The 22,069-nt window shown below is 43.8% G+C and overlaps 1 protein-coding gene and 2 long non-coding RNA genes across 15 annotated transcripts in view; 1 reads left to right on the top strand and 2 right to left on the bottom strand.

Moving 5' to 3' along the window:
* Positions 1–15,293, top strand: part of LOC143440436 (uncharacterized) — a 31,287-nt gene extending 15,994 nt beyond the window's left edge. For 6 of the 12 annotated variants that reach the window (XR_013108123.1, XR_013108120.1, XR_013108125.1 and 3 more), the window contains 3 exons: positions 4,662–4,826; positions 5,291–5,405; positions 10,366–15,293. This is a non-coding gene — a long non-coding RNA (uncharacterized LOC143440436). Of the gene's footprint in view, positions 1–4,661; positions 4,827–5,290; positions 5,406–6,553; positions 8,672–10,365 lie in introns of all 12 variants that reach the window. The other 6 variants (XR_013108126.1, XR_013108122.1, XR_013108124.1 and 3 more) reach the window with 6 other exon arrangements.
* LOC143440438 (uncharacterized) lies at positions 4,581–13,382 on the bottom strand. The gene is made up of 3 exons (XR_013108132.1): positions 13,254–13,382; positions 7,356–7,478; positions 4,581–6,166 (listed from the first exon to the last, which is right to left on the bottom strand). It is a non-coding gene; the product is annotated as an uncharacterized LOC143440438 (long non-coding RNA).
* Positions 15,026–22,058, bottom strand: Btf3 (basic transcription factor 3). 2 transcript variants are annotated; one of them, XM_076927256.1, is made up of 6 exons: positions 21,915–22,055; positions 21,340–21,408; positions 18,828–18,941; positions 18,308–18,509; positions 16,167–16,223; positions 15,026–15,318 (listed from the first exon to the last, which is right to left on the bottom strand). In XM_076927256.1, the coding sequence occupies exons 2-6, from the start codon at positions 21,406–21,408 to the stop codon at positions 15,272–15,274; spliced, it is 489 nt and encodes a 162-aa protein (XP_076783371.1). In that variant the 5' UTR covers positions 21,915–22,055; the 3' UTR covers positions 15,026–15,271. The 2 variants fall into 2 exon arrangements, with proteins under 2 accessions (XP_076783371.1, XP_076783372.1); XM_076927257.1 differs by lacking the exon at positions 18,828–18,941 and having other exon boundaries at positions 21,915–22,058.
* Between the last annotated feature and the right edge of the window lie 11 nt (positions 22,059–22,069).

The following is a 22,069-nucleotide window of genomic DNA, read 5'->3' on the forward strand; positions in this document are numbered from 1 at the left end:
AAGGACAGAAAGGCTGGGATCTGATGAAGGGGCACCAAGGAGAACACAACCCAGAACCTAGCACATCTGCCATGCACAGCACAGCGGGAAGAGTTAGCTGGTCTCAGATGTCCCTATAGGGGAGCAGTCTTGGTCTCTGGGTTACACACTGCCAGCATCGGCACAAGGACCAGAGGAAGGTTTTGCCCATTCCCTGAGCCCAAGAAAGGTTTCACCAGCCGCAATGAGTCTGCGCATTGGCCCTTGACAGAAATACACATTCACTCCGGGCTTTTCCTTGACAGAAATACACATTCACTCCGTCAGCTCCCCACCATTATGTATCCCATGCTTGGGGAAAGGGCCTGCTCTGATGCTAACATTCTTGTGCCTCGTTGGCCTATAGGAACTCTGTATTGAGGAATCACGCCTCCAGCCACGCCCCCACAGTCTGGTCTTCCACGTTTAAAACAGGATGGTGGTGGGCCTGCAAGATTCAGTTTCTCTGAACTCTTGTTCTAGGGTCTGTGTCCCTGTGGTGAGCTTGAAGTATACCCTCACTTTATTCAACTGGGCCCTGGGCCCTTTATGTGTAAAATAAGGTAATTGGACTATACTGGAGCCAAAGCTTTTCTCAGAGGAAGTTGACAAGCTGATCTGAAGGTGGGCTTGCAGTAAGGGAAAAGTTAGGGCTTATGTTACTGGAAAAATGCCCGCGCTCACTAATGAGGCGCCCTCTAGTGGGAAAGGCAAGCAAGGACCCTACCCTGGTTCCTCAAACCCGCAAATCAACTGGTTACTTTGAGTTCCTGGGAAATGATTGTGGGTCCCTAATTACCACCACGTTGCCACCACTTTTAACTTTATCATATGCACAAAACATATGATAATCATATGCCTTAACAAAATGCAACGGACTATTTTGTAATACAAGTTCTAGAGTCCAGGCATCAGTAGATTCAGCGTCTGGTGAGGGATTGTTCCTGCTGCCAAGGTATCTCCTTCTCTCTGCTACCTCCCAGGCAGAGAGTGCTAGATGAATTTAAAAAAAAAAAAAAATTAACCCCTTGCAATATTTTTTGTAAGTTTTGTGTGTGTGTGTGTTTGTTTGTTTGTTTGTTTACGTGAGTGCTGTGCTGAACGTTCACCTGCAGGCCAGAAGAGGGCATCAGATCCCTAGATGGTCGTGAGCCACCATGTGGGGAGTGAGAATTGAACTCAGGACCTCTGGAAGAACAGCCTGTGCTCTTCACCACTGAGCCATCTCTCCAGCCCCTGAAGTCTGGATTTTTGTTTGTTTGTTTCTGTTTTTGTTTTGTTTTTCGAGACAGGGTTTCTCTGTGTAGCCCTGGCTGTCCTGGAACTCACTCTGTAGATCAGGCTGGCCTCAAACTCAGAAATCTGCCTGCCTCTGCCTCCCAAGTGCTGGGATTAAAGGCGTGCACCGCCACTGCCCGGCCTTTTTTTTTTTTTTTTTTTATAAACGTTCATGAGGATAGGATATAATAGTTCTTCTAGGGCAGTGGTTCTTAATCTGTGGGTCGCCACCCCTTTGGGTCAAACGACTTTTTTTTACTGATCATATATATTTACATTACGAATCACAACAGTAGCAGAATGAAGCTCTGTCATAACACTGAAATAATTTTACAGTTGGGAGGTCACCACGACGTGAGGTATCGGGTCGCAGCACTAGGAAGGGTAAGACCCACACTGCTCTAGAGGATCCTTCTCCAGCTGAGTACTTTGTCACACACACGTTTTGGAGGTACACAAACGTTCACACCATGGCAGTTGGTATATAATTACAGAACAAGGTTAAAATCAAGTTCCGCGAAGCCAATAAACTAGAAAATTCGAATGCTCGTTGAACACGATGGATGGCGCTGTTTTGTTTTGGTTTTTTTTGTTGTTGTTGTTGTTTTGGTTTTTTTGTTTTTTTTTTTGTTTTGTTTTGTTTTTTGGTTTTTTGTTTTTTTGCTTTTTTGTTTTTTTGGTTTTTTTTTTGGTTTTTTTGTTTTTTTCGAGACAGGGTTTCTCTGTGTAGCCCTGGCTGTCCTGGAATTCACTCTGTAGACCAGGCTGGCCTCGAACTCAGAAATCCGCCTGCCTCTGCCTCCCGGATGGCGCTGTTCTGCAGAAACTGCATGGCCGCCTTCGAGAAGGTCAGAGAAGGCTGGGTCTTGGCTGACCTTATACTTTAGCTTGTTTTTATATTGTGAGCTTCAAACTACGGCCAACAATGTCTGTGAGCACAGCAAGACAGCTCAGCCTTGTTCACAGTCTTTCACGGAGTCAGTTGAATGCACCAGTGTGTGCTAGGGCACCATCCTAGCAAACCGAAGTTGTCATCCTGTAGAAAAGCTCCAGAGAGGATGGCTGACTCATCACCACAAGGAAAGCTAAACTCGATCTGTTTTTTTGAACATGTGGCTTCAAGTCTAACTCTGCCACAAACTGTTAAAGGCTGGGCAAGTAAATGCCTCCAGCTCACAGGCTCCCGCCGAAAGGGAGGCAGACTACGTGAACTCATCCACACTCCTCCGGGGTTACCGAATGGAAAACTCGTCGCCAAGGCAGAAGCAAGGGGCTGGAGATTTACATCCAAAGGCTTTTAAAGGTGCTGATCTGTCATCCCCACTCGCATATTTTGTATTTCCGGGCCCGCCCAGTCTTTGTCCCGTGAGGCTCCTTAACACGCAAAAGAGCTGGTCAGGAGGCAGCTGAATCGGGAATTGTTAGTCGCTCTTTGCCGCCCTCTTGAGGGCCTAGCTTGGGTTGCATTGGATGCTGCCCAGAGGGCAAATGAGAAAATGCAGTGCAGGCCCAAGACAGAGCTCTTGTGAGCTCTTCAGCTGGACATATGAAAGTCCTGCTGTGTGTGTGTGTGTGTGTGTGTGTGTGTGTGTGTGTGTGTGTGTGTGTGTGTGTGTGTGTGTGCGCGCGTGCGCGTGCGCGTGTGTGTGTTTGCGCACGCGTGTACATATCTGCTTCTGCCAAGCAATTTATGAGGGAATTCGCACTTCACATCTTTGCCATCTCCCAGTCCCAGCTCCTTCAGGCCTGGGCAAGCTCCTCATCCTTTGGAAGGAAGCCTGTGTAACTCCTCTCCCTCTTTTATGTTTTAATGTGTTTCTTTTATTTGCATTTGCATCAGATCTTTGGACACCCTTGAAAATCTGGTGCTTACACTGAGCAGTGTTTTGTTGAGTCCGGTTCTTTTCTAGTTTGGCACGCATAATTACAGCATTTAAAAGGACTCTCAACGGAGAGGTCTGGGTGCAAGGATTCAGCAGGGTTGGGGAAGACAGCATTAGAAACTCTGCTTCTGTACAAACCGTTTGATCTCATCCTTAAGTTTCTAGTTTGCACAATGTTTTACTCTATATGTGTGTGTGTGTGTAGGCTAGTATAGGTATATAACTCATAAATAAATATGAAGTGAAGGAGGGCTAATTATATTTCATTTAGTTATTTTGCTGCAGAAGAGTTAGACAACCATAAAACCCTAGGGAGTATTCTGGAAGAGTGCACTAGTCAGTGACAGAATCTAGAGGACGAGTCACTAGATAGAGAAAAGGGATGTATTAGAGTGACTTACAGGCTACAGTCCAGCCATGAACGGTCCAAGAATCCAGTAGCTGTTCAGTCCACAAGCCTGGATGTCTCCGCTGGTCTTCAGTATATACTGGAAGCAGGCTCTAACGCTAGTGTAGTTTGTGCTGCATATACCTTGCCAGCGAGGTGAAAGCAAGCACTGCCTTCTTCCATGTCCTTATAGAGGCCGCCAGCAGAAGATGTGGCCCAGACTGAGGTGGATCCTCCCACTTCAAATATCCAGATCTGAAGTGGCTCGTCCCACTTCAAATGGCTTAATTAAGAAAAAAAAATCCCTCACAGGTGTGCCTAGTCATTTGAATTTTAGTTAACTGCAGATGAAGTCAAGTTGACATCTAAAAATAGCCATCATGAGTCCATCCCTTGTCAGCTTGACACACAGTCATATCTCTCCTTATGTCATGCTTAATTTCCAAATGAAAACAATGAGCAGCCCATAACTGTGTCTAACATGATATCACTACCCACGTACAATCACAAACACACTATATACTAACATGATATCACTACCCACGTACAATCACAAACACACTATATACTAACATGATATCACTACCCATGTACAATCACAAACACACTATATACTAACATGATATCACTACCCACGTACAATCACAAACACACTATATACTAACATGATATCACTACCCACGTACAATCACAAACACACTATATACTAACATGATATCACTACCCACGTACAATCACAAACACACTATATATTTAACCAGGTCGTAAGTATGTCTTCCTTCATCCGTTACTCTCTCCTTCCATTCCTTCTTTCTTTCCTTCCTTGACAAGGTCTTCCGGCTGTGTAACCCTGGATACACAACATGCTACCCTTCTGCCTTAGTCCCCCAAGTGTGGAGATTACAGGCAAATATGCCACCATACCCTACTTTGAGGATACTTTGATGTGGGCCAATGTAATATCATCACTAAAACATTATGAGATGCTATTGGGTTTTGTCTTTTATAGTTTGTTGTTTGTTTGTTTTTTCTTTTCTTTTTTTTTTTTTTTTGGTTTCGGTTTCTCATAATTTGGTCGTGTGGTTCTTGAATAGGAACTCTAGATGACATCATGTTGCCATGTCAATGGTTTGGGTAGCAGTAAAGGCATCTGTCACAAAAACCTAGAGGACTGAGTTAGAGCCCTGGAAGCCAAGTAGACATGGAAGGAAAAGACCAACTCTACAAAAGTGTCCCCTGACTTCCATATGTACTTCAAGGTGAGTGATAACATGATCACTTGTTTTGACCAATTAAAATCGTAAGGGAGAGAACTACAAACAGAAAATCTGGAAGAGGTGAGTTTACTTGTCTGAGTCTCAGCCCCTTCAGTAGTAGAATAAGATTCAAACCCAGGCCATTACCTACTGGGAGGAATTTTAACCACTAGCAGGTTAGAGGTGCAGACTATTGTACTATTCTGGTCTTGGTGATGATCTTGGCAGTTGGTTAAGGCTGGTGTTCTCCCTAGCCATCAGGAAAATGCAAATTGAACTACTTAAGATAGCACCTCACCCCAGCCAGAATGGCTGTCACCAAGAAATCTCAACAGGTAGTGGGAGGGTGTGGGAAATAGGAACCCTTATAGTTGGTGGGAGTGTAAAGAGCTGCAGCCATGCTGGAAATCAGGATGCTTCCCAAAATGTAACAACATGTGACCCAACTTTACTCTTCCTGGCCATAGGTACTCAGGATTCAGTATCCTACCACCAAGATACTCATACAACCAGGCTCAGTAGTGTCACACCAGCAAGGAAACAACCAACCTTGATGTTCATCGACAGATGGATAATGAAAAGGTAGTATACGTACACAGTGGAATTTTATTCAACTGTAAAGAAAATTGCAGGAAAATGGGTGGAACTAGATGGCATATATTAAATAAGGTGACCCAAACTCAGACAAAAATGGTATGTTCTCCCTAATATGCAGATCGTAGTTTGAAATACACACCCAAATATGTAAATGAGTATAGGCATAGAGCCCTAAAAGACTAGAAAAGCAGCTAAGATGGGGGTAAAGAAAAAAAAAATGCCATAACGACATCTAATACTTTATATGCTTTGTGAAACAATACATGTTTTAAAACTTAATTTTCTGCTAGACATGAACCAGGGTGACACTAGTAAGCTAGAGGCATCTCCATCTGAAACTTAGGGTGACTGTTCTTCCTCTCGGTTGAAATGAGTGCACGTGTGTGCTTCCCACAGAACACTGTGGCTATTTGGAAACAGGTCTAGAACAGGGACCTAAAGTTACATCTGATTTCTTCCCAGTTGCTTTGTTGAGTGGGACACAGTTTCTTTAACCCTTCCCTATCCTACATCCCAGGTCAGTAAACAAGCAGATAGACACGCCATCACTTTGAGAGAAGTCTTAAGGCAAAGACATTTTTCAGCCTTTCCAAAACCATGATTATGAGCCTAGTTGCACAGGTTTTCATCACTCCAATCAGCACAGTCTTGGATACTGTTTCTGCAGTGACTTCTGGGAATGCAGGCACAGTCCGTGAAGAAAACGGTATCACATCTCCAGCCTGAACACTCTGGGCACTGTGAAACTAGACAGTCGTATTTATTTTTAAAAGCATAACTTAAAATGTCAACTGGGGGAAAAATGCTATTGGACAAGAACTGGCCCTTCAGGTTTAAAAAAATATTAGTGAAGCGATCTCGTGGGAAAACTGCAGATGATTATTGAAGATTCCAGACCTGGTTTGAAAAACCAGAGACAACATTGCCCCTTCCCATCAGCCCTAGCTAAACAGACTGACAATCTGCATAAACAGGGAAGGGTCAAACTCGAGTTCCCCCGCAATCAGTCAGCAGAGGAACCAGGCCTTAGCTAATTGGCAACTAGCCAGAAGCAAAGGCTCTCTGCTTTTCCAGCCCTTTGTTATAGAGGCAGACATCTCCTTAACAAGACGCATTTCCATTCTACTCTCTAGGGGTGACAAAGCTGATGTCCCTTCATTGTGATTATGATGCAGCTTTCCAATGTATCAACAGAGCCATAATGCACTGGACTTGTGTCGACTGACTGTGGCCTTGCTTGCCTGTGGATGGGGATGGGTGAAGCTCCCTGTTAAGCCTTTGTGGGAACACGGTAGGGGACAAGGGTAGAACTGAGGAGGGAAGGACAAGGTTGGTAACTAATTTTCTGAGAGATGAAGCACTGAATAAGCCTTCTGTAGATCTTTTAGAATTGCCACAAAACAAACAAACAAACAAACAAACAAACAAAAAAACAAATGAAAGTTCATAGTAGACTAGAGCTTCCCATTGAGAACATTCTCATGCAAAACTGACTTGAAATGATATTTAAATACTCTCTCCTTTGCGCCATTCCCTCTTCCTTCTGTCCTTTCTTCTCTCCCTTTCTCCCTCTTTTTTTTTTTTTTCCAGAGCTGAGGATTGAACCCAGGGCCTTGCGCTTGCTAGCCCTACCACTGAGCTAAATCCTCACCCCCACTTTCCCTCTTGTCTGTCTGTCTGTCTGTCTGTCTGTCTATTACTTATTATTTTTGGAGATGGGGTTAGGCTGGAGATGAAAGCCAGGACCCTGGGCTTCTTTAAGCTGGCTCTCTACCTCAAAATTACTGCAGCCCAGGGAGTGATGGACTTTCTTAGCTGTGAATGTAAATATCTTTAGAAGGTTTCTAAGTTAGAGCTAATTTAAGTAATTGGAGTGTAAAGGCAGCCACTCCCAGAACCCATGAAAAAGAGCAACTGTGTAATTTTCATCTTCACCTGATTCATCTGAGCAGTCACCACAGTCATTCCTGGTGTCACACACCCTGTCCACAAATGTCCATGTCTTCTGGTTGGGACACTTGAAAATCAGGTTTTGTGGGAGACTGTTGGGCATTTGACCTAGAGGGTACAAATAAATTATTTCTAATGGAAAATGTATTCATGAAAATGTTTAAATGGGAGTTGGGAATTTTAGCTTGCTACTACTGTTTTAAAGACAGGGTCTTACTGTATAGCTCTAGCTGACACCCACCTGCCTCTGCCTCCCAGGTTCTGGGATTGAAAGTATATATGCCACTATTCCTAGTCCTGGCCACTGGTCTTTACTTTTGTTTGGTTATTAGTCTACCTCACCACAGTAGGCAGCAGCTTCATCCCCTCCACCATGGCAGTCCATCTTGCCATCGCAAAGCAGAGATGGTGGCAAGCAAGTTGCATGGTCCTCACACAGGAATCCTGGTTGCTGTGAATCTGTTCTGCATTGGTGACATGTCCAACCTAAAGGCGGAAGAATGCTGACGTCCTACCCTCGTCTGACTTGGGCCACTGTCCCCATTATTTCTTCTCCTTTCTCTCATTCGCACACTCCAAAACTCTCTAGGCGTAGGCCTTCTTAACTTGACTGGTTTTTCTTTTCCATCAAAACCATTGGCATCTGGCGAACTCCTGACTTAGAGGTAATAGCAGGCAGATGGGGGGGGGGGGTCAATAAGCCTGCTCCCTGGTGTGGTGTGAGTTTTATGATGGGTTGGGTATACAGTCCTACAGTCCTATATATTATTTTCTTGGCTCATGTAAGAACAAAGGTAACTTTGCTATGTCAACCTCATGGGCACATTGTAAGTAAATTTAAATTGAGATAGCTTTTCTTTTCTTTCTTTTTTTCTTTCTTTCTTTCTTTCTTTCTTTTTTTTTTTGGAGGTCTTTTAGATTGAATTCAGGTCCTTGCATATACTAGGCAAGTGATCTACCAGTAAGTTATTACTTACCCTTTAATTAAGATGATGACGATGAAGGATAATTTTGAGACAGCATATCTTGGGTCTTAACTCAGACTGACATGTAGCTGAACATGACCTTAAACTTCTGATCCTGTCAAACTCTACTCCTGCACAAGTGTGCAGTTTGGCCGCTGGCTGCCAGCTCTCTTCCCTAATAAACCTCTGCTGATTGCATCCAGGTATGGTGTCTTGGAGTTTGTGGGTAGCTGTGACTTCCCGAGACTTGAGTAAGGGTCTCCTGAGTTTGGGGGTCTTCATTTGGGGGCTCGTCCTGGATTTTGTGACCACCCTAATCCAAGAACCCACTGGGAGGTAAGGGAACACCGTGGTTTTCTGTCTGTCTGTCTGTCTGTCTGTCTGTCTGGTTGTTGTGTGAAATTGTCTGGTTTCTCATGTGCCAGGTTGTCTAGATTTGTCTAAGTTGTTTGGTTTCTAAGTTGTTGGTGCCCATCTGTCTGAATTATTTGGTTTCTGAAAAGTGCACTTTTGGTTTGGACTGACAGCTGTTTCTGTCTCGTGGGGGCAGTAAACCGTTTCTGTCTCTCGAGGAGATAAACGAGTGATTAGCAGATGTGCTGTGAGGTCACTAGCTGCTGCGCCCCCCAGAGACGTCTGGGGGTTTATCTAGGTGCCGGAGAGGATGTGGAATCCCTCTTGGCTGGCACTAGCGGTGGAAATGAGTTTTTGTTAGTCTTTTTGTGTGTTAACAATGGGGCAGAGAGGAAAGGTCAGAAATGGCCACCACAGCCTAGGGCAGCGGTTGTTGTGCTGTCACTTGTTGTGCTCTCATGGCAGTGTGTCTATTTTTGGGTTGTTCATTGCTGGTGTGTTAGAAATCTGTTAGACTTGGTCCAGCATAGGCTGGCCAAGTCGTCTGAACCTGTTAAATCTGAATCTGTGAAGACTGACTGCGTTGTCTGGTTATTGGAGTCTTACTTGAGAGGCAGAGGCAGGTGGATTTCTGGCTATCTTTCTATGCCCTTATTGTGTAACTTGGTCTCTGTGCCCGTGGCAGGGGCGAGAACTGTCTGTGTAACCTGGTTTATGTGCTGCCCGTGAGAGGGGTGAGCTATCTGTGTTATTTTGTGTGTGTGTGTTTTCTTGGCAAATTGTGTGTTAGCTGTTAATCTACTGTGTTAAACATCCTGAGTTAAAAAGAGATAACATCATCACCGGCAGGGAAAGAGTTAAAGCCACCTGTATAAGAGTGCTGCTGCAGCGCAGAGAGGTGGGCAGGTCCTTTAGTAAGGGGCACCCACTGCAGTTCGTGTTCGAGGTTCATGTTCGGACAGCCCGCCTACCGCATGTAGGGTATCCTCCAGGTAACACCACATGGAGGGCGCCCTTGCCCAGCCCGCATTTTCGGGCGACAGCTTGTCATTCCTCAGCACAGCCCCCATGAACCACCCAGCCACGCAAGTTGATTGCCACCTAATTTGGTGTGTGTGTGACTGTACTGGGGACCTCAGGGTCGCTGCTGTAACAAATCAGCGGCATTCCACCTGCCGCCTATGAAGATAGATAGGGCCCAGGTAATTAAAAACCTGGCAGTAGAGCCAGGGCAGCTGGACAAACATCCCCAGCAAGATTATTCACCTGAGAGTTATAATTATATATTTTATATTAAAAATATAGTGAGTGAATAGCGCTGAGATTTCGAAAAAAGGGAAAAGTAAATAAGTAGCGCTGAGACAAGTCACGTGATGTGACTCCAGCTTAGAAACTCTGAACCAACAAAACTGCCTGCAGACAGGTCAGACAGGTCAGGCAGATTGCCTACTACAAGAAGTTACAGGCTGTCCTGAGTCAGAGATCCAAAAGACTAGACCTCCATTTTGGTACAGATACAAATTTATAGTAAAAAGTAAGTTAGTAATCAAAGCAATAGATAGGCCAGAATCCCTCAGGCACCTAGATCTAGTGCCCAATATAGTCACCTAGATAAATCTAGTAGAAGAATACCCTTCTCTCCCCACCCCCACCCATAAAAGCCTTTCTTCCGCAAGATCCTTGTAGGTTCTGGTCTTCAGGAGTGAAGAACAAGAGAGGACACCGGGAAAAGACTGTTCTCTCAGACATGGGGACCCCGTCAATTGATCAGGCCGTGGTCAACAGCGTGTTACAGAAGGTAAGGGACACCCAAAGGCCCATGCCAGATCCCGTTGATAGATCTTGTGTAAGAACATGAGACTCCGCTAATTTTGACCAAGGAACATGAGATTAAAGAGGGAGGCTAGAGAGACTACAAGATAAGTCATTAGAAGGTTTAATATAAGTCTAGAAGAAAAGAGTGGAGAAGGTTTAGTGGAAGTCTCGAGAAAAGGAGTGGAGAAGGTTTAGTAAATCTAGAGAAAAGGAGTGGAAAAGATAAAAGGTTTAAGATAAAAGGTCTAGTGTAAGTTGCTGAGACTAGAGAGAGATGAAGAAAAAGAAAGATAACAGGAAAAGAATTTACAGAAAGCAGAGAAGAGGGACTCCAATCAAAGGGAGATAAGACACTCCTTGAAAAAGACCAGTGTGCACATGGCAAGTAAAGGAGCCAGCTTCAGGGTCCAAGAGGGCCCTAACAAATAGAAGCCAGGGCCAGGAAATCCCAGGCCTTGAAAAACACCCCAAATGGTGAAGATATTAGCTCTGTGAGAAGACAGCTATTGAGATAGACGGGGCAGCTTGGAGCCACCCAACTCTTGATAGACACAGGGTCCTCCTCCAGGCCAATGGGCCAAAATGTATTCATGGACTACCCGAAAATGGTGGACTAAGAGATGGGCTGGGTATCCCATTCATTTATGGTCATCCTAGACTGTTCCTACCCTCTGTCGGGTTGAGACTTACTCCCTAGGATAGGGATCCAGATACAACACTTCCTACCCGATGGGATGCAACTAGCTGACAAGAACTCACGGGTAGAGGAAAGGCTTCTCCTACTGACTCCAGCCGGGAGCCAAGGTAACCTGCTTTACAGACGGGAGCAGTTTTCTCCATGTTGGTCAGAGACAAGCCAGTGCTACTGTGGTGGACACAAATGTCATCTGGGCTGACTCCCCACCCCTGAGATCATTGGTGCAGAGAGCAACCTTGGAACCTGGGGCCGACAAGCAGGTATGCTTTTGCCACAGTCCATGTCCGCAGGGCTATATACCAAGAGAGGAAACCCTGATGAAGCCAGCAGCTGTAAATATTCGTTGCCCAGGACACCAAAAGGGAGGAGACTCAGTGGCTTGAGGCAATAACCGGACAGATCAAGTGGCTTGATACAGGAGCCCCTCCCAGTTTTGGGCCTAAGAGATGGCCTCACTTAAAACACAGAGTAAGAGAAAGAACTCAGATTGCTAGCCATCCTGCCAGCTACTATCTAGAGGAAAAGAGACAATGGAGCACACAAGAAGGGAGAACTATACTCCCCAGAAAACAAAAGACTTACCAGACTAAATGCACAGATGGACTCTTAAGATATGAGTGCAACCAAGCAGCCAAGAGATTTAAAGCATATAATGGACCTCAGGTTTTGGGCCAGAGAAATAATAAGACAGTGTAAGATATGCCAGCAAGCAAATGCTTATAAGACTTAGAATAAATAAGAAAATACCTAGGAGAAAACAGCCTAGAATAGGGACCTTCCCGAGGTTTCAATCGTCCTAGGTAATCAGATCAGATAGCAGTTTAAGGTAAGTCAGGAATTATCAGAGATATTAGAGACTAATTAGAAGCTCCACTGTTTATACTGTCTCCAAAGCTCAGGACAGGTAGAGAGAATGTACAGAACCCTAAAACTAAATTGCCCTCCAGAACTGGCGCTGGCTAGAGTGTCCCTTGTCCTTGTTCCACATCCAGAATGCCCCTTTTGTGTGAGAAATGATTTTTCAGGCTACTAAGAGACTGTTCCTGGTGCTGCTGACCATCCAACCTCCTTGAAGTTCACACCACCTGTGCCTGATGCCACCTGAAGAACATCCAGAACAACCCCCTGCTGTTTAGCTCAAGGTCTTCTGCTATTCTACAAGGCCAAAGAGTAGCAGGCCTTACAGCCTTAGAGGGTGGGGCTTAGGGTGTGTACACCCGAAGTTAAATGACAGCTTGTGATTCCAAGATTGAAATCGAAATGTGAATCTAGAGTTATATAGATTTGTTCCTTTTGCAATTTCTCTTTATTATGTATGTGATTTTATGTGTATGTAGACAACTATGTGCCACAAAATATGTAAAAGTCAGAGGACAACTTTGAAAGTATGTTTGAAAGAAATAGAAAATTTTTGAGACCCCTAGCTAATAAAATAGAGCCCAAGGACCCAGTTTTGAGATAGTCTTGCTATGTAGTCCGGGCTTCTCTTGAACTTGTGACTGTTTGCCTTTCTGCATCCCCCAACCTGGCCTATCAGTGGTATTTTTCATACTTCTTCCTTATATACCTAGGTTTGATGTACCATGAAGTCTCTGTCCTTTACGTCCCTGAACCCTCAGTCTCACTCAGGGCTCCCTCCAGGGCTCAGCTCCAGTTCCAGCTCGTTCATTTCCATGTCCCCTATCACCAGTCCTCGCGGATTCCTCTTGAATTTAATTTCTAATTATATGCTATCCCACCATCCGTTGCCCTATTTACAGTGGAAATTCCTTGAAGGTAGAGACCATAGCCTGTGTACACTTCAGAGTCAGGCCAACCTGCATCACAATGCTGGCTTGCTTACTTTATAGCTACATGATCCAGGGCATGTCGGGTCCTTTCCTGGAATGTCTGTCCTAACAACAGGCACCTTGCAGGACTTGAGGATAGAGAGAGGATATGCAAAATAGCCAATGGCTGGCACATGTCAACCCCTCCCCATCCGTAGACTCACCTACTTTGGAAACAGACTCGGTGTAAATTGTGTGTGTGTGTGTGTGAGATGATACATACTTGCAGGCTTTGTAGCTGTCCCAAAGGTGATCCCAACAGCAATTGCAGCGGCGACAGCTCCAAGCACGAGGAATACCCCACAGGAAGTCAGAAGATCTACTATCAGTAGCTACAGAAATTATGTATCTGGGGGGAATGCGAGAGCAGTCCTTCCACACCCCATGGCCATCCCACAGTTGGCAGTGATCTCTGGCTGATGTAATCTGTGGTAATTATGTGTATCACCTCCCAGCCTAATTTTGAGAAGCCAGCTGGTGACGTGCCACCTTTCCTATCACAAAACTGGCAAGGTTCTACTTAAATGTTGTTCCTGTGATAAAACAGACCAGAAGTAAACCAGGCATCAAATTTGATGAGCCTTTGTAACAAAACCCTTCCCTGAAAACAGGGTACCATGAAAGGAAATGTTGCACAACACAGTATCGCTTAACTCACTGTATTAAAAATACTAGCAGAGGGGCTGGAAAGATGGCTCAGTGGTTAAGAGCACTGACTGCTCTTCAGGAGGTCCTGAGTTCAATTCCCAGCAACCACATGGTGGCTCACGAGCATCTGTACTGGGATCTGGTATGTCTGAAGACAGCTAAGATGTACTCAGATACATAAAATAAATAAATCTTTAAAAAAAAAAAAATTCTTGCAAAGGTCAGGATCAAAACAGGCTTAACCTCTGTACTGGGACAGACCTAGCTGGAAACCCTTCTTAGAGTTAGAGCACAGCCAACTCTACCTACACAGCAACAGTACCAGAAACAAACTCCCAGCTCCCACTCACAGTGCTCCAGCTTAGCCATTCCATTTGCTTGGGTTCTAAAAATGAAATTTCCCAGGTAACAGATTCATCTCATTTCCTATGCCAGAATCAGGGAGTGCCCCACTACCAGGCAAGCTGTGATGTAATATGTTTATAATCAACCTGACCCACAAGTGTCTGGAAGCCACTGGGGTTTTTTAAGCTGTTGAGACCTCAGGATCCTTTGAGGGATGACAGGATGTGACTGCACCTTCCTTCCAAATTTTTGGCACAATTAACTCTGCACAGTAACTCTGGGATTGTAGCTGCATAGCACCTTAAAAGTGTAGTGCAAGCTACGGTATACATTTAAAACCATCTCTTAATAGTAAATGTAATTCCAGCTCTCCTCTATGCACTGGATAGAGTGGAGCTTCTGCTAATTCATTAGTCACGGGAACTTTCTTCTGAGGATGAGGAACTGGTCAATATTCTGACTATGGTGGAACTTACACTGTGCATGTTAACATGCAAACAGTCTTGGAAATCAGTAATTCAGAGTATCAGGTTATACATACAAAATGGAGGTACTTGCTCATACCTCATGAAATAACTCAAAATGAAATGCTGAAACTGAGACTGAAGAGAGGGCTGAAGAGATGGCTCACACTTAGGAGTGTTTACTGCTTACTCCCAGAACATAACATATACAAGGGCTCACAACCATCTCTAAGTTCAATTCCAGGGATCCAATACCCTTTTACTGACCTCTTTAGGTGCCAGGCATACATACATATGATGAATACACATACATATAAAATAATCTTTAATAAACACCAGAGAAAAAAGCACCCTGGTTTATACACACCATACTCTTCTCATAGCACACCGCACAGAACAAGGCAGCCCTAATGGTGCTGGAGAAGCATTCTCCAACACAAGAACATCCATCACATGCCAGCTGTCTAGAGACAACTGCTTACTGTGTACACATCAGCGCCAAATAAACAAAACAATAAACCATATACTAGGCAAAGAATTTTATTAATCTTTTCCAAACTTTATTCCCAGGCTTTTTCAGCTTAATTTGCCGCAAAGAATGAATTAGATATAAGCGAAACTGAAAAGAGCTGCACTGTCCGGGGGCTTGGGCTTAGAAATGTTAGAGATCTAGATTTTATCAGATCCATAATAAACAAAAGACAATTTTAAAAAGCAGTCATGATATAAAATAGCAGCTCCTGTAACTTCTGCAAATGTCACCTTCTTCAGAAGTTGCTTCAATTCAGTTTGCCTCATTCTTAGAAGCCTCATCAAAATTCTCCACCAGATCTAAAAAGGAATCAAAACAGGAGACATCTTGAAAAAAAGTCAATTCTACAAATAACTTGCAGATATTTAAAGAGACACTCTCAAATTTAAGACTTGTCACTTCCCCATTTGGCAGCTGTATGGTTTCGGGTAGCTATTAGAACTGCTGTTCTCAGCCTTCTCTTTTATACAGGTTGTGTTGTATAAAATACAATTATTTTGTTGCTACTTAGTAGCAACTGTAGTTTTGCAACTGTCATTGATCGTAATGTAAATATGTGATAGTCTACAAGGGGCTTGAGACCCACAGGTTGAGAACTGCCGTATTAGAGGGAGAAAGCATCATGCTTAAACAATCTGATTTACCACTCTCCCTCCCTCAATTTAAGAATGAAAGAATCCATTGGCCAATGCAGAATAGAACTAAAGGGTATCAGGACACAACCTGAGCTTTCCTTAGGTTCCAGAGACAAAGTGGAAAATGCATCATTTTTTTGACTCTTCCACAGGACAAAAATTCAACATAATTTAGTTGGACTTGGTGTCATATGTCTGCAATCCCAGCACTTAAGAGGCTGAGTCAGAAGGGTCTCAAATTTAATGCAGGTCTGAGTTACATACTGAAACACTGTTTCAAACAAAACCAAAAACATAAAAGAAAAACATTACCTTTTTAGAACATCAAGCCTCAAGATACTTAAATCTCTCCAAGCTTTTCATAAACCACTGTTTCAAGGCAGCTTCAGTTACTAAGTGAGGCTCCTGTCCTGTCCTGTCTTCACATTCTCCGTTCTAACTTACTACCACCACCACCATCCTGGAATGTTTTCTGTAGATTCATTTTTCTCCCTTGCTTAAGTGATTCTTACCTGGAACTTCATCATCATCATCCTCTCCAGTAGCAAGTGGTGCTTTTCCATCCACAGCTGTGAAAGGAAAATAACCAATAACTACCAACCAAAGAACATATGAAATACAAAGTTACAACTTACACTCATGTCAAGTGACATCTGAGGTTTCACCTGTAGCACCATCAAGGAGACCTTTGATGGGCACAAACCATCCTCTGGGTACACTGAGAACAGTGCTCAGGGTAAAAGCACACAATGAACTATGGTCAGGCTTATTTGGGGAGGCAAATGAAGAGGGCAGCCATTTCCCTAAATATATTCACTGAAATAAAGCATTAAAAAATTAAGCTAAACATGGTGACTCTTCTATCAATCATAGCACTTTGAATGCAAAGACAAGAAGACTATAGTAAACTCCAGGCTAGCCAGGGACACATAGGGAGACTTATCTCAAACAGCCAGGAAGGAGAGAACAAACACACAAGCCAAATTTGAAGTATCTTTCAACTCTACTGTTCCTTCTCCTTCCCCTTTCCTGAGATACTGGGGACTCAACCCAGGGCCTTAGATATGCAAGAAAGAACTACCACTGACCCTTACCACCCAGCCTACTTTTACTTAAACAAAACCAAACCACCAAAAGTTGAGACAGTCTAATTTGCACAGGCTTTCAACACGTAAAAGTTCTTCACCTTGTATGTAATGTTCCTACTTCAGCCTCCCCAGTAACTGAGATTACAGCCATGAGCCCTCACACCAAGAGCACTTTTACCAAACAGAAAAGAAGCAAGTTCTGAGAACACACAACTCTAACCCACACAGACATCAGTGGAAACTTCAAAAGCCTATTTAAGCTCAAAGTCCAAGACGGCCTAGAACATCTTGATGCCCCTCCCTTAACAATAAAAGCGTACAATGAGTCAGTATCAGACAACAGCAGGGAAACCAACCAGCCATGGCAGACCTCTGTATTCCTAGTCAGTTTTTAAGCATCTAGCATAAGCTGTCATATCAACTGTGATGGCTAATCTGGGTTAATTTGACACCCACAGGAAGAAACCTCAAATGAGGAAATTACCTCTGTTACACCAGCCTGGTGGCATGTGTAGGGGGCATTTCTTTACTGCTGATTGAGGTAGGAGGAAGTAGCCCAATGTAGACTAGTGCCGTTCCTGGGCAACATGGACTAGGATAAGAAGGCTGTGCGGGGCCAAATAGCCCTAAATATATACATACTAAGTAACACTGTATTTACACACCCCCCATGCAATAACAATTAATGGGGGGGGGGCACAGAAAGTAACTTGAAAGAGAGCAAAGAAGGGTACAGGGTAGGGTTTGGAGGGAGGAAAGGGAGAAATGTATAAAAGGCAGTTGATGGCGAGCTTGGGAGCATGCCAATAAGAAACGCTCTTTCACGTTTCTGCCTTAATTTCCCACCTTGGCTTTCCTTGATGATGGACTATAAAATGCGGTGAAATAAAATAAACCTTGTTCCTCAAGCTGTTTTTGGTTATGGTGTTCATTACAATAGAAATCAAAACCAAGACACCACTTGTTATACACATAAGTCAACTAAACAAAGTCCCTATCCAACTATACTGTGAAACCCTGAAATGCCAGGCGCTATCATCTGCATCAACCGTAATGGATTGTTTTAAAATAGTAAGAGCCCAAAAAGCCACCAAACACAAAGACTGTGAAATAAGGAGATTGAATGCTAATTTCATTCTTTTTCTGAGGGCTGTACGTCTATAGCCCAGGCTGGTCTTGAACCTAGTAACTTTCCTAGTTTAGCCTCTCAGAGTGTTAATAAGCTTGAGTCAGCACGCCCAGCTTGATCAGTTCTAAATTTTAAGTACCAGCAAACCCAAAATTAACATTTGTTTTCATTTCTAATTAATAAAAGGTTTTAGTTTGATTTAAACCTAGTAAGCTGGCAGAAAGCAAACATCCACAAAATCAGGTATAATAGTCACAGATAAACTAGACAAATCGTCATCAACAAGAACACATAAGCAGTTAAAAGTCTACTATTCTTTTAGACATAGAAGTTGGCCGTCTACACCTAAAGACATTCTTAACACTTCTGAACCCCGAGATCACACAAACAGGTCACTAAGTAACTAAAAAGGTACAACGACTCTGAGGATACTCACATTGTTTGGGCAGAGCTTCAGCCAGTCTCCTTAAACTAGTCAGACTGTCTGCACCAAGCTGGTTTAGGATGCTGGGAAGCATTTCTGTCAGCTGCTTTGTCTCAGCGTGGCCTGTAATGGTGAAGGTATTTGCTGCCAGAGATGCCTGAACTTTAGGGTTGTTAAAATGGATCACTGTTCCTTGGTTTGTAAACATGTTCACCTATAAAGAAAATAATTATAATGATTACCAAAGATTCCTCTAAATCAATGTTTTTATTAAACAAAAACTAGAATCTGGCTAACTGGTGTAGTTCTTCTCTTTGAAGCACAGGTGACAACCTCCCTGGAATGAGTAAGGGAATAGCCTTCTGGCTTCACAACATCCTTGATCATTTGTTTAGTTAATAGGGCAGGAACACCTCCCAAGACACTTGGACATCTAAACATCTAATGGGACATGAACCACGACAACTCTAACAGCAGAGCCAAGACAATTTGACCATTAAACTTTCCAGCCATACCACGTTTTGACCCTTACCTCTTCAATACCAGAGATATTGTTTACCCCTAACTTCTTTAAGGAGAACTGCAGTTTTTTATCGTCTGCTGTGGCTGTTCTGTGAACCACCTTCTTCTTTCTACGAGCAGTTCCCTACAGGAGTAAGAGGGCAAACAACACATTTACATAGCAGATCTTTTCCAGTTCTTTTCAGATCTTGGTTTCTGTACAAGACAGTTAAGCAGATGGAACATGGTGGCACACCCCGACAGATCTCTGAATTTGAAGCCAGCCTGGTCACCTTACTGAGTTCTAGGCAAACCAGAGCAAAACAATTGAGACCTGGTTTCAAGTAAAACCAAATACATAATAAAAACTAAAGGTAGTTATCAAACCCACAAACTAAGAAGTTCAAAAGGCGGAAGTAAGGAACGACATAGGAATTCTCCATAAGCACCAGTTTGTCAGATGCAAAAATGTCTTTTCACAAGCCCTGACATTTTAAGTCTTTTAAAAAATGACCAGACATGGCCATGTTTCAACCTAAGCTAAGCCTCATTTATACTTTTTGTTTTCAAAGAATAAACAATAGCTTAATATTCACAGATGAGACAGTATACAAACAACCCATGAACCTGTATACACATATTATAGCCAAGAGTAGAAAGTTCTTAACCCACAGTCACACAGACACCTCTGAAACCCCCTCCCTGCATTGCTCAGTTCCCCCGTAGAGCCAATTTCTGCTCCTCGGGAAAAGGGCTCTTTTCAATCACTCAACCAAGGACTTCCACAAGCATCTTTGTCTTTTCTAGATTACTTTTAACAGTTATTGTTAGTCATCCTTTAAAATCCTGTCAAGTCATTGTCTAATCTGTATCTTTCCTCAACTCTGCACTACGACATGCTAAGTTACTTCCAACTTTATGTAGACTATGAATAGACTTTTATAATAAGAACAATACCACCAGAAAAATTTTAGATTATAAAATACAGACTACTGCATATAGATTCCATACATTTCACAAATGTAAAATTTACTTAAAAGTTTGTCAGTTTTTCCATTAGACACTGAAAAGGGTCTTGAATAATATTCACCTAAAAGCACGTGAATCTAACACTGCGATTCTCTACAGCAACATTTACTCATCCTGTAAGGTTCCTTAAAAGGTACAGGAAAAAAGTTCCCATATTGTAACTGGAAACATTGTCTTAGCTTAAGGAAGACTAGATACAAAGTGTCCCTGAGACTGACTCGGAGGGCTCTCCTTTTCCCTGGACTGATGAGCTAAAAGGTAAAACCTAGTAATTAGAGGAACAACCTTGCACACAAGCACACCACTCCAGAAACTAAAAAGAAAATAAGCCCAGCTTTTCCTTAGCACTTGAAGCCTTAAAATAAAAAGGACAAGAAACATCTAAAGTTAATGTCATGAATGCAAACTGAAGACTACAGTTGCCAACAAAGGCTAATAGGATACTTACTGCCGGTGCCAACCCTCCCAACAGAGTCTTTAACCTACCTGCAACATTTGGTTCTCTCTCAGAAGACTATGAAGGTAAATGTTAACGTTGGAACAATTTAATAGGTAACAAACTTGTACTACGGAAGCTCCACAAGCTTCACCAAGACACCATGTTTCAACAAGCTGCCACACCTTGTTAAACACCAGGAATGTGCTAACACAATTCTTGAAACTAAGGAGCCCTTCATCTGGAGTGGACCCAGCACCAACACCACGTTCAATAAAGAGTCTTTAAGAGCAGTATCCCCGGGAGAAACCAACCTGCCAACGTGGGCGCATTCTCCCATTGTAGAATAATTACAAGGGCAGAAGAACAAAAGACACGTGCTTAGGTAGTATTTTCCAACCTAACATTGTTCATGGGTTTTAAAAGTACACCAATTAAAGAAGGTAGGTATCCTCAAACACCCTAAGTTCAGAAAGCATTGCAGAAAGGTCTTTAAAAAAAAAAAAAGTACCTAGTCATTAAGTAGAACAGGAAAAACCAATACTTTCAGTTAACTTACTTTAAAAAAAAAATGGGGTGGGAACGCAGTTCGAGAGTTGAGGAGCTTGTCTAGCTCGTACTAAAATTTGTGTTGGATCTCAGGATAGCTAAAAAAAAAAAAAAAAAAAAAAAAAAAAAAAAAAAAAAAAAAAAAAAAAAAAGCCAAGAAAATAAACCCCCAATTTTGTAGAGGTCAAGGATAGACGGTGCACAATAATTTGGCAGAGAACATACTTTTCCCACTATTAATGGAATTAAATAACAGTTCTGTTTATCCGCGCCATAATCCTGAACCTCACGCAAGTAAAGCAACGCTTTTAAGTGTTTTTTTCTCTACTTGCTCACCCCCCTCAGCCCTAGTATATTATGTAGCCTCCACGTCTCTTGGTATCGGTCTCGTTGCCCTTGGATGTGCTACCTTTGCCAATTTCCCCGGCCAAGCAAAGTGACAAAAAAAAAAAAAAACAAGTGAGAACGGCAAAGGGCGGGGGAAAAATAAATAAATAAATAAATAAAAGAAATAAAAAAAGAAACTTACTTTCCCACCAATGCGCACTTGTGCCTGCAGCTTGGCGAGTTTCTCCTGGTTCATGATCGTTTCTTTCATCTACAGAGAGACCAGAAATCCTCAGCAAAGAACGATCGGGCCCACTCCAGCATTCCACGCTCGCGATCGGGAGAAATGTCCTCCTCGGGCTCAGGCCTGGATCCCAAATCCACCGCACACAGAGCTCCAGGGGTCCGCTCCGAGCGAGCGGGGCGAGCGCTGGCCCTGTCGCCCCTCCCCCTTCCAGGCCGCGGCCTCGGCCCCACGGCAGCGCAGCATCCCCCACTCGCGGCCTGGCCGGGCCGGCCACGATCCGCGGGCCTCGCGGTACCTGAGGTTCCCGTCCTCGGCTTCCGCCGGGAGGTGAAGGAAGAGAGGGCGTCGCCTCGCCCCCCGGGGCAGCCGCCCCTGGCTCGCCCTCGCCCCCGAGAGTCAGGCGGAGCGGGAGCGCCTGTCCGCCGCATCGCTCTCCCCAGCCCCGTCCACTCCCTGCCTCGCTCCTGCCGGGAAATGCCCGCCCCCTCGCCCGTTCTCCTCCCTCGCCGGCGTCCACAGCCTCTCGGTACCTTGTCGGAGTGGGAATGGGACCGCGCGGGGAACTAAGATTCTCGCTCAGGGGGTCTCGGGCAGACCTGCTGAGATAAGGCGCACACACGCGGAGACGCAAGATGGCAGCTAAGAGGGAGGCCGGAAGTAACACCACGCCACTTCCTCCAGAACT

Source organism: Arvicanthis niloticus, chromosome 29 (assembly GCF_011762505.2).
Source record: "Arvicanthis niloticus isolate mArvNil1 chromosome 29, mArvNil1.pat.X, whole genome shotgun sequence".
NCBI lineage: Eukaryota > Metazoa > Chordata > Mammalia > Rodentia > Muridae > Arvicanthis > Arvicanthis niloticus.